Below are 12,268 nucleotides of genomic sequence, written 5' to 3' on the forward strand. Positions count from 1 at the left end.
CACACACATATCCATCCACACATATACAGACACAAGCAGACATATTTAAAGACAAAGAGTTTCAGGCATGTTTGCGGAGGGAATGTAAATAAAACTTAATGGGGTCGTTGTGGGGGTGTTGTGAGGGTGACATGGTATTAGAAGGTGGAAAGTGTAACATGAGGAAATGAAAATGAAAATTAAAATATATGGGGAGGGATAAAGGTGGACTGGAAAGTAACTGGAGATCTGGTGTGAAAAAAGGCGAAAAGGTGTTGGTTACAGGTGGGCTATGTTGGACTTGGGTTGGTAGACAACGATGTGCACAAAGGTTAGATGGTTGTGTTGACGCCAAAACACGTTAGAGGACGGAGAAATTCGGGAAAATTTCGAAAAAACTGCGGCGTGTAATATATTAAAAGGAGTGGTTTTGTGGTGGCAGATTATGAAAATGAGGCTAACAATTGTCTGACGAAGAAATAATGACGTTAAAACCTGTGGGAAGCGGCTAAAAATTATCAGTGATGTGGGAAAAACGGAAATGGAAATAAAGCGAAAGTTAGTAGAACTAGCCGAAATGGTTGTTTAAAAGGTGAAAGGAACTGTTTGTGAACTAGAAATGGTGGATTTTATAGCGGCGGTAGTGTTGAAAGCGTCAAAAAAATTTTTTTGGTTATGGTTTGGAAGTGGGTTACATATTATTGAGTATATATAGGCAGGATAAAATTGTATAGCAGATTACGGTAAAAAGGAGAAGGTGAATACAAAGTGAAACTACTGGCAAAAACAGAAAGCGAAAATAAGACGACAGAAAAGATTTCGAAATGCAACAGTGACAATAACAAACGTAATTGTTGGGTTCAAATTAATGATGTCAATATAATAGAGGGAAACATTCCACGCGGGAAAAATATATTTAAAAAACAAAGATGATGTGACTTACCATACGAAAGCGCTGGCAGGTCGATAGAAACACAAACAGACATACATACACACAAAATTCAAGCTTTCGCAACAAACTGTTGCCTCATCAGGAAAGAGGGAAGGAGAGGGAAAGACGAAAGGAAGTGGGTTTTAAGGGAGAGGGTAAGGAGTCATTCCAATCCCAGGAGCGGAAAGACTTACCTTAGGGGGGAAAAGGACGGGTATACACTCTCACACACACACACACATATCCATCCACACATATACAGACACAAGCAGACATATTTAAAGACAAAGACTCTTTGTCTTTAAATATGTCTGCTTGTGTCTGTATATGTGTGGATGGATATGTGTGTGTGTGCGAGTGTATACCCGTCCTTTTTCCCCCTAAGGTAAGTCTTTCCGCTCCCGGGATTGGAATGACTCCTTACTTCTCTCTGCCATACTAGGAATTGTACTAGGTGGCGAGCAGTCACCAATTTTGTTACAACTCATAAAGATATATCTGAAGTATTCACATATGGCACTGGGATCTGTAACGGTCCTACCATTAATCATTATTTTAGAGAGACATTTTCCTCTCCATTTCACTGCAAACCCCACTTCTTATAACGGACCAAACAGCTTTGGATTTGTTTTTTGCATTTAAAATGAATGTCTTCTTTGCAGTCAATTTATTAGTTTAACTATTTTTTCAATTTTTCTGTATGTGCTTACATATTTAAGAAATTCTGGATTTCAATTAACGTTTGCCTCCAGATGCAGCTTCCTCTTCTTAATGCTAGACACTCTACTTCCTTTTGTGACCCATGATATACTTTTATGAGACTCAGTCCATACTGTAGAAAAATTGTCATTTGTTTTAGTGTGTTTGCTGACTGACCATATGGTAGGCTTAGTTTTTTAATAAATAGTTCCACATTTTCTTGGCTGAAGTTCCTACATCTATTTGTTGTGCCACCTAAATTTAAGTTTGGTAGTGATTCAAATAGTGCTGCATAGTCTGCTCCTCCTAAATCTAAAATACATTTTTCTTTGGCATTGTATTTATAACTACTTACAATATTATCAATATATGTTGAAGTAGTTTTCTGCAACTCTTGTGCATTGGTCAAAATTTAGATTTAGTGCATTTATGGCTATCAGATTCTTTAAATGTGAAGCAAATTTGTCTTCAGTTCTTACATCTGTGTTGCAGTCAGCACATATAAATACACACATCAAAAAAGTTTTGCATCACCTCGGTTCTGAGAGTTCCAGAACCTGTACACAAAACTGGAATAGAGATCAACATAAGCATCATTTCTGCCCCACACATTGCATGTTGGACTACCATACAGCCAGACCTGTAGCAGTGGTGGTCCAGATTGCTGTACACACCGGTACCTCTAATACCCAGTATCACATTCTCTTGCATCAATGCATGCCTGTATTCATTGTAGCATACTATCCACAAGTTCATCAAGGCACTGTTCGTCCAGATTGTCCCACTCCTCAACGACGATTTGGCTTAGATCCCTCAGAGTGGTTGATGGGTCACATCGTCCATAAACAGCCCTTTTCAGTCTATCCCAGGCATGTTCGATACGGTCATGTCTGGAGAACATGCTGGCCACTCTAGTCGAGTGTTACCATGAAGGATGTCATTCACAAGATGTGCACGATGGGGGCATGAATTGTTGTCCTTGAAGACGAATGCCTCGCCAATGTGCTGCCGATATTGTTGCACTATCGGTCAGAGGATGGCATTCAGATATCATACAGCCATTACAGCACCTTCCATGACCACCAGCGGCGTACTTCGGCCCCACATAATGCCACCGCAAAACAGAAGGGAAACTACACCTTGCTGCACTCGCTGGACAGTGTGTATAAGGCGTTCAGCCTGACCGGGTTGCCTCCAAACACATCTCCGATGATTGTCTGGTTGAAGGCATATGTGACACTCATTGGTGAAGAGAATGTGATGCCAAACCTGAGCGGTACGTTCGGCATGTTGTTGAGCCCATCTGTACCATGCTGCTTGGTGTCGTGGTTGCAAAGATGGACCTTGCCATGGCCATCAGGAGTGAAGTTGTGCATCATGCAGCCTATTATGCACAGTTTGAGTCGTAACACGACATCCTGTGGCTGCACAAAACATCATTCAACATGGTGGCATTGCTGTCAGGGTTCCTCTCATCGACAGTTCCTGCCTCTCTGTATCTCCTCCATGTCCAAACAACATCGCTTTGGTTCACTCCGAGATGCCCGGACACTTCCCTTGTTGAGAGCCCTTCCTGGAGCAAAGTAACAATGTGGACGCAATCAAACTGTGGTATTGACCATCTAGGCATGGTTGAACTACAGACAACATGAGCCGTGTACCTCCTTGCTGATGGAGTGATTGGAAGTGATCGGCTGTCGGACCCCTTCCATCTAATAGGCGCTGCTCATGCATGGTTGTTTACATCTTTGGGTGGGTTTAGTGGCATCTCTGAACAGTCAGAGGGACTGTGTCTGTGATACAATATCCACAGTCAACATCTATCTTCAGGAATTCTGGAAACTGGGATGATGCAAAACTTTTTTTCATATGTGTAGTTTCTTATGCAGTTTTTCAGTTAGTAATATATGTAACAGAGTTTCAAATTAACTAAGAACATACAGCTTATATGAACCCCAGGTATGCAATATATACTAATGATTAACATGTTACACTCTTTAAGTTTTGTATACAACTACTTTCAAGTTCTTCATTGAGATGGCTAAAATTCTGTCTGATTTCATAGTTTACTGAGGAATGAACTAATATGCAAGAGCCTCCATACCCGTTAGTTCTACAAAAGCTTGTGGCGAATTTGTAGCCTGGAAGTTTGTTGAGATGGTTGATATTTTCAGTTTTAAGCCAATGATAATTTAGACATATTACCTTTACTGATTGTTTCATACTTTCTAACAGAATTTGCATATCATAGAGCTTGCTGATCATTCCTTCAGACAGACCTCCAATGTTCAAAAATGCATAATGAAATTACTACTGCATAAATTATCAGGTAAAGCACCTTTAAAATTAGTTTGTTTACATGGTAAAGGAACTTCTACCTATGTATGGAGCACTTCTTCTGTATTGTTAGAGGTGGGCCAAATCCAACTGGGTTTTGCCCCTTTCACTAGTTTCCCTGCTAGCAGGCACTTAAGGATAATTTGCTTTTGCAGCTGTTTTCATGCATTATTTTGTCAACAGCCTTGTTTATATCTGATGCTAATCTCTTCTTACCAGATCAATTCTAGTGTTGTACATGTGTTGTAGAACTAAATTTTTCATAATTGTTGACATCAAGAAGTTTAACATTTTTAAATTTCAAACGGAAGTTTTTCACTCATTTGTCAAATTTCACTGTTTACGCAAGACCAGTCTGCCGGATCAAACGCCATACGCAGATTCGTTACTATAACGTTTGTAGTCAACAACAATTGCAAAATAAGGACCAATTTTTTTTAGAAATGCATTGGTCTCGTTGCAGTAAACATCGTTTGATCCCTCTATGAGAACAACGCAGTTTTAGTAGAAATGGCACATTCTTGTTTGACACTGTAATCACATTTTTGAACTTTGCTCCAGGCTTAATAAAACCTGAGACACTTGTGTTTTCTTTTGCAGAGTCTGATACAAAGTTTGAAACATTGTGTGCAGATTTTGTATCAGTTTTTGATAGTCAACTTTTGCACATAATTATAGGCAGGACAAAGGAGCTAAATATTTGGAAACATTTATTTTTGACCACTTTTAAACTCTTGCTGTTCCCCAGAATTTTCCATCTGTGTTCTAAAGCAGCACATTTCATCTGTAATGCTTCAGTATCACTTTGCAAAACTTGAATTATTGAATCCTTGTCTCTAATAATGTTTATATATTTTTCACAGTTTCAGTTGCACAGCCACCACATGGTCATAAGTAGTCCACAGTCACCAATGTTATGTTTATTTTGCAACAGTTTTCATGAAACCACCATTTACAATATTTACTCTGAATACCTTTCCTGACTTTCCTGTCACACAAGTTACAATTACTACCACTTTTGGCTCATTTTTATCATCTTGTCGACACCATCTTGACTACTTTCAGTATCTTCTTTATGTCAGCAACAAACTGTCATTTATGACAGGCTGTGGAGTTCTGTTGGGGCTTTTTATGACAATGATAGAACTCTATATGCACAGTAATGGTATGCACATATTTATGGTGATAATTTGACAACAATGTACACATTTATGTGAAAGTGATGCAAAGAGCAACAGCTGGTAGGTTCGAGGAGTAATCCAAGAAAAGAACAAAGCCTTACACATGTTCACATCAGTGACGCCAAAGGCGAGGAAGTGTTGCAGAAGCCACTTCTCAGAGGCCTCTCAGTCTTCATAAGGGGGAAAGGATGGTAAGTAAGCTGTAGGTGTTGAGCCTACATAGTCACTGTGGCTGACAATTTCATAATAGCAACCATAAGAGCCTGCTGCTGCTCAAGGAGAGACTGGAGCACTGCCTCCATTGCCAGAAGAAACAAAAGAATAACCAATAGACTGAGCACACAGAAGTGAACCCCACACTCATCACAAATTGTGTCATAATGTAAGACACAAACAACAGTATAGCCACAATGAAGCAGTTTATTCTTCTTCTACATACTAGCGAATAACAATTGAGGAATAGCCACATACACAGAAACAATCCAAGTACTGATACAAGCAGTGACAATAAGTAAGAACATATGATGAGAGCGAGTGCCTGCTGCATAGCAGTAATAAAGAGGAAGGCTCCGGTAGATGGAGCGGGGGATGCCATGCCATGTACACAAGTCATGTGGCCCCTGCAGATCACCTCTTGTGGCCAGCTCGAGCAGATGCCGTTGGCAGAATATTCTAAGTGTAGTGCACTGGTGGCATTGCGCCATGGTGCATATCTAAGTATTATGTACAGGGTTATAGCAGTTTCTTCCTTAGCCATGTACCATCCTTCCCATCCAGGTAGTTCAAGACAAGATTCCCCCATGTCAGGATATGCATTGTTCCACCATTGTGCCAAAGAGCACTAACTGAAGCATACACATGGTTGTAGTGCTCCACATTCACTATTTACTTTCACAGAAAAACAAAAACCAGAACTGTGAGCACTTCAATGAAACATGAAATTAATATTCACAATAATGCTAGATCAGAATCTGAATGCCAAACACATGGCAGGCAAACCCAAATATTGCTGTAGTTTGTCTCACATAAGATATGGCCTGAATTACTTCATAAAGTGTTACTTGAATCACTGCTGCACTCCTGATTATGTCCAGTGCATTGCATTACATTACAAACTGCCCTTGCTGCCTGTAGATTGTGCTGCGTTGCCTCTGGTTTACAGACGTGTCCATCAGTCACCAAACTGTGCTTGATAGGAGGCAACCTCTTTAGCTCAAGTTGGAAGTTGACACAATGCCCACTGTTTATATTTCTAGAAGACTGCCAGTGTTTTTAACACCCATAGCTGGAAACCGTGGCTTGCCAAATCTTTATCCAGCCAGCTCTGACCAAGTTCCCTGAGCTGCCCTCCTCCTTTCTGTCCAGTTCTGTGTCCTGGATTCAGTGTCAATTGTTCCTTGTTTTCTGCCCTCTTGCCCCACTAACACTTGTCTCTTTCTTCATCTCCTGAAGAAGTATCTAAGGTTCCACCCCCCCCCCCCTCTCTCTCTCTCTCACTCTCTCTCTCTCTCTCTCTCTCTCTCTCTCTCTCTCTCTTTGTCTCTGTCTCCCTCCCTCTCTCTCTCTCTCTCTCTCTCTCTCTCTCTCTCTGTCTCCCTCCCTCTCTCTCTCTCTCTCTCTCTCTCTCTCTCTCTCTGTCTCCCTCCCTCCCTCCCTCCCTCCCTCCCTCTCTCTCTCCCTCCCTCTCTCTCTCTCTCTCTCTCTCTCTGTCTCCCTCCCCCCCCCCCCCTCTCTCTCTCTCTCTCTCTCTCTCTCTCTCTCTCTCTCTCTCTCTCTCTCTCACACACACACACACACACACACACACACACACACACACGAAATGGCCAGCTGCTTATAGGTCCTCAGTACTCAGTAGATTTTGGATGGTGTGTTAGACCATAATCATATCACCAGATAGATACCACCATAGGTGCTAGAGATCAAATCTAGACCATAACTACCTAAAGATGAGCATTAAAGCCTAGAAGTGTATAATACATTATTTGCAAAACTATTTGTGACTAATTACAATGACAATTTTTCTTTTATAGCCTAATACTTAATACTCTAAATTTTTTCATACAAAAATATCACTTTTCAGTACTTAGCGATGCAGTATTTTGTCAGTAATAATCTAGTTCATACAGAAATGGATGAATATTAATCATTTAAGGTAATATTATGAAAAGGGATAAGCTTAAATGTATAACAGCTTTTTCATTGTGTCTGTCTGCAACTCAGTGTCTCCTCTATGTTGCGAGTATTAATCTATTCTTTTCATAATATTTTTATTATTCCATTCTGAACTTCCCGTTGTTTAAATTCTGTTATATTTGTTTTACCCCATGTTATGATTGCTAATGTCTAACTCTTTCCCATTAGTGCTAATTTAAAACTGGGTGCCATGTCAGAGCTCAAACTCAGACGCTAGTTGTCATCCGTGGGCAGCAATTTCCTTCTTCTTCATCTTCTTTTTCTCCTCCTCCTCCTCCTCCCTCTTTTTATTTTATTTTATTTCCTTTTTTTTTGGGGGGGGGGGGGGGATGTGGTTTGCATGTTATTCATTTCATTACATACATTTTCAATCTGTCTTGTGCACAGGAAGCATGTCAGAAATGTACATTACAGTTACAATAATTTTTACACCAATAAATAACAATATAACACTAAAATTATATTTCTGTGAACAGCTGTACACACTTAGTAGGGTATGTAACAAGTTGCATCAATTCAATCTAACAGTTTGTGACATTACCAGAGACTTGCTCGTGCAACGAGGGTCAGTGCACCTCATATTGTCACAAGTTCATCCTTCATTATTTTGTCCACTGAGCAATTGCATTTCACTATCAGTGCCTTGTATAGCTTTCTTTTCAGCGGACGTAACTTCATATCCATTAATTTTATCCTTTTTAATTTGTGATAAATTTTGATTCCTTTGTATTGAGGAACACAGGCATACAGCTTGTGACAGTTAATGGGAAGCAACAGTTTTTGTTTGTGTCTTGTGTCATATGTAAGAACAAAGTAATTTCCTTGAAATAATTTCTGTTTGATTAGTTGCTATAATAATTTCATAAACTTATAGGGATGGGAGAACTAATATTTGTAGGCTTCTAAATAACAGGCAACATGGTTGTTTCTGATCTACAGTGGGCATATTCCTAGTGATATTTCTTTTTGTATCTTTAGTACTGATACCACATGAGCCAAGTTTCACCAAAAACCAATACCATACATACTAAAGGATTCAAGTATATGCTACTTTTTACATGTCCAGGCCAGCTGAAGTTGATAATATTTGAACTGCAAATGAAAAACTGCTCAGTTTGTTAGCTAGGTACTTGATATGTGCCAGCTAGCTCAAATTTTTATGCAAATTTTATCCTAAGAACTTGACTGAGTCATCATTTTCTTCTATATCTTGGTTGTTGTGAATAATCTTAACCTGCTCATATTTTGACTGTTCTCTTTTGAACTGCATCATGTGGGACTTAGATACGTGAAGACACAACCTATTTAAAAGAAACCCAGTTTCTAAGCTAATGAGGATACTAATCAATGATTTGCTTGAGAAAACATCATAAGCCAAGCCCTCTCCATTGACAAATGATTAAAACAGTAAAATATTTTTAAGCTCATGGTGCTCAATTTCACAAACCGATACTTTATTTCATGTGTTGCTGTGCAAGAAACTGCGTAACATTTTCTTTTATCTTTGCAGAACGGCCAGTGATGAGTGAAACAACTGCCTTAGGTGCAGCTATGGCTGCTGGCAGTGCCGAAGGAATTGAGGTCTGGGACACCACAGAGCTTCATCCAACGCTCTGTGATGAATTTAAGCCTGCTATAAGCAATGAAGGTAACTATTTTGAATAACTTTCAAGAAAAAAGTTTAATTAAAATATTTGATAAAATGTTATTTTGAAAAAAGGTATTTCTTTCCTTTTATTGAATCATAATTATGAACGACTTAAGGAAGACAAAGCTTCTGAAATATTACTTTTCTCAGCCAGTGGAAACAATTTTTCGTTTTCATGCATGCACATTACATAAACAAAGCTGTGCACTACCCTACATCAATGTTTTTAGCCTATCCTTTACTCTCATTTCCTCTTTTCCTCACTCTTCCCCTCAACCAGTACACCTCCCCACTTTCCAAATACTCTCAGAGGCTTCCCCGCATATCTTACTGTACTAGTACCCTAGAATGTGGAATATCTGAGAGAGTTACTGGTAGCTAAAGCTCTGATTTGTGCTGTAAGTCATGCCTTGGTAGATAAATTAATAAGACAATGAAAATGATCAATTTTTGACAGTATAATGTAATTCGATAGATAAAAAAATCTGCTTGCCAAGTGTCGGCATGAGAACACACATTTAAAAATAGGTTTTAGTAGTTATACAAATTTTCACAGCCAGTGGCTCCTTCTTCTGGCAGAAGGGTTGAAAGGGAAGGAAGAGGGGTGAAGGGAAAGAAACTGGAGAGCTTTAGGAAAGAGGGAGGGGGAGGGGGAGTCACCCAGAATCCCGGGTCAGGGGACACTTACTGCTTGGGATGAGAAGGAAGTCTTTCTTTCTCATCCCATCCAGTAAGTCTCCACTGACCCGAAGTTCTGGGTGACTTTTCTGAACTCTAACCCTTTTCCTAAAGCTCTCCAGTTCCTTTCTCTTCACGCACTCTTCCTTCCCCTTCCACCCTTCTGCTAGAAGAAGGAGCCACTAGCTCTGAAAGCTTGCATAAGTAAAACCATTTTTTATATGTGTGTTCTCCTGCCGCCGCTTGATGAGTAGATTTTTTATCTATCCAATTACATTAAGTCGATAAGATGATTGATCACGAAAGCAAACTGCCTAGTTTAAGCCCTGGTTAAGTGTTCATGTTTATCAGTAAGGAAGTGTTGTTACAGTGAATGCTCCCTGCAGATTTGATCTGCATGACTCTCTTATAACTTTCTTGTATAGTCCATTTCTTCCAGTACAGATTTTTTAGGTTAATTAATTAATTTATTTTTCAGCTGATTTGTACAAAAGGCTCAGTAGTTTATCGACTTCCTCATAATTATTTTTATGTACTTAATTAATATCAAAGACTGTAACCTAATACAGGTACAAAACTTTTCTGGTGTGACACAACAGACATACGCAGAAACGGAAGGTGCTACAAATGCTAGATTTTGTAATCAGAGGTTGCTTCTTTCTGCTGAAAAAATGAAAGTATTTGGTGAATGAAACCATTTATAAATTACAGAAAGATTCCATACTCCCAAGACTCAGCAGTAAAGGACAAGAATAAAATCAGCAATGAACTGTTGATGACAGATAATGGTAGGGAGGAAAATTGAGAAGTCCGAGATAAGCGAAAAACAGACAAATTGAAGCACACATCAGCTGACAACAGGTAATGAAAAACAAAAATTAAGAAAGTTTTGAAAAAAATGTTCAAGGACAGGAATGACATTAGAAGCTCTGATATCAAAAGCTAGCATTTGTCTACATGTGATGATAGTTTCATTTCAAGAAATAATGTCTTACTCATATTCTTGTTTAATAAACTCATTTTCAATATTTAATACAGAGATTGTAATATTACACACTTTTGTTTACAGAACGAAATCTTCGATATTCAAAGTGGAAAATGGCAGTAGAAAGAAGCCTTGGTTGGCAAGTGGCAGACTCAAATGATGAAATATAGATATCTAAATGGTAGATGGGATTGTTTAATGTGACCTAATATGCTTGTGAATCAGATTTTTTTTTTGCAACTATCACTAAATGTCAACGAGTAAAGAAGAAAAAGAAGAAGAAGAAGAAGAAGAAGAAGAAAAAGTAGTAGTTTCTCAGAGTCTGATTAATACTATGTCCTTTTCATATATGATGACTGAGCTTAAAGGTTTCTAGGTATCAGAGGAAATGTATTCATAAGAAGCAAGCTAATCAGTAAGAATGAATCTAATCAATCAATCAATCAATAATGTGATTCTCATTATCAGCTACTGCTACATCTAGTGCTAGACACACATGATAGTTTCTATATTTCAATTTGGTCTGTGTTTGTTTTTGAGATATGTTGTTTTTCAGTCCTACTTTTATTCTTATATCCATCTGACACCCAAGTCCAATTACTGATTTCATTTACAATTATGTGAAACAGGGAGAAAATTAATAATATCTAATGGAATGGGGTAGGGTATGGTGTGTGTAACATTTGAGCACCGTTAAAAGAAAATGGAAAAAGTATTACAGATGGATCAGTGACAAAGTTAAACTGGCATTATAAAAGTATAAGAGATATGAAGATTAAACTCACAGTTTTTTTTACCATCAAGCAGAATGGCTGTGAAGTATGCGGAAGATATTAAACAACCAGCCTCCCTGAGTTCACAGAGACTAATATCCATCCAACGCTTGGTTGACCATTGTCATATCTGTACTTTCCATGTGATAATCATAAATTACTTAGCTGTCAGATGATGTTGCGTTTGCCAAAGGTGAAGCTTTTCAAGGGATTATATGATAATGAGCTTACATTACTTAAATTTGAGGCAAAAATTTTATTTGTCCTCATATACAGATTTATAATGCATAGAGCTTTGATTTTTTGCACAAATGTACACTGTACTGCATAGAGCTTGGATTTTTGTACAAATGTACAGATTAATAAAAATGTTGGAAAGAACTGTTTATTACAGCCTTATTTTTGGTTATAGCCTTATTACCAGATCAAAGAAAACTGGTATTTACTCTCGAGTATTAATCTAAAATGGTGGTGCTCTTCATGCAGCAGTATGTGTCTCAAACTTGACAGTACTTTGGTAGTTGATTATGAAGAAATTGGAGTTCTTTGCAGTGCAAACATTTATAGCTTCATTACACTTCTACTCCAACATATGATTCAAATTCATATAGTTATAAACATTTAACCAATGAGAAAAATATTTATTAGTGCACAATGACCACAACTTTGTGTAAATATTAAATCTTTTTTCAAACTGAAGTACATCCTTTGGACTTTGTGCCCTCCACTGCTAGAGATGTTAATTATATGAACAACAACTTTACATGACTGGTTTCGATTGTACCTAGCAGATAGGGTACAAAGAGTAGAGATAACACATACTTCAAATAGATCCAAACATTTAGTAAAACACTTACCAGA

General features: G+C 38.3%; 1 protein-coding gene across 6 annotated transcripts in view; it reads left to right on the forward strand.

The window, feature by feature from the left end:
- The window catches only part of LOC124612441 (glycerol kinase-like), a 177,131-nt gene extending 165,336 nt beyond the window's left edge, over window positions 1–11,795 (forward strand). For all 6 annotated transcript variants that reach the window (XM_047140657.1, XM_047140655.1, XM_047140656.1 and 3 more), the window contains exons 10-11: window positions 8,834–8,971; window positions 10,719–11,795. In XM_047140657.1, coding sequence (XP_046996613.1) covers window positions 8,834–8,971; window positions 10,719–10,804 — 224 coding nt within the window. In that variant the 3' untranslated portion in view covers window positions 10,805–11,795. The remainder of the gene's footprint in view (window positions 1–8,833; window positions 8,972–10,718) is intronic.
- Window positions 11,796–12,268: the final 473 nt, after the last annotated feature.

The sequence above is a fragment of the Schistocerca americana genome, chromosome 4 (assembly GCF_021461395.2).
Source record: "Schistocerca americana isolate TAMUIC-IGC-003095 chromosome 4, iqSchAmer2.1, whole genome shotgun sequence".
Lineage (NCBI taxonomy): Eukaryota > Metazoa > Arthropoda > Insecta > Orthoptera > Acrididae > Schistocerca > Schistocerca americana.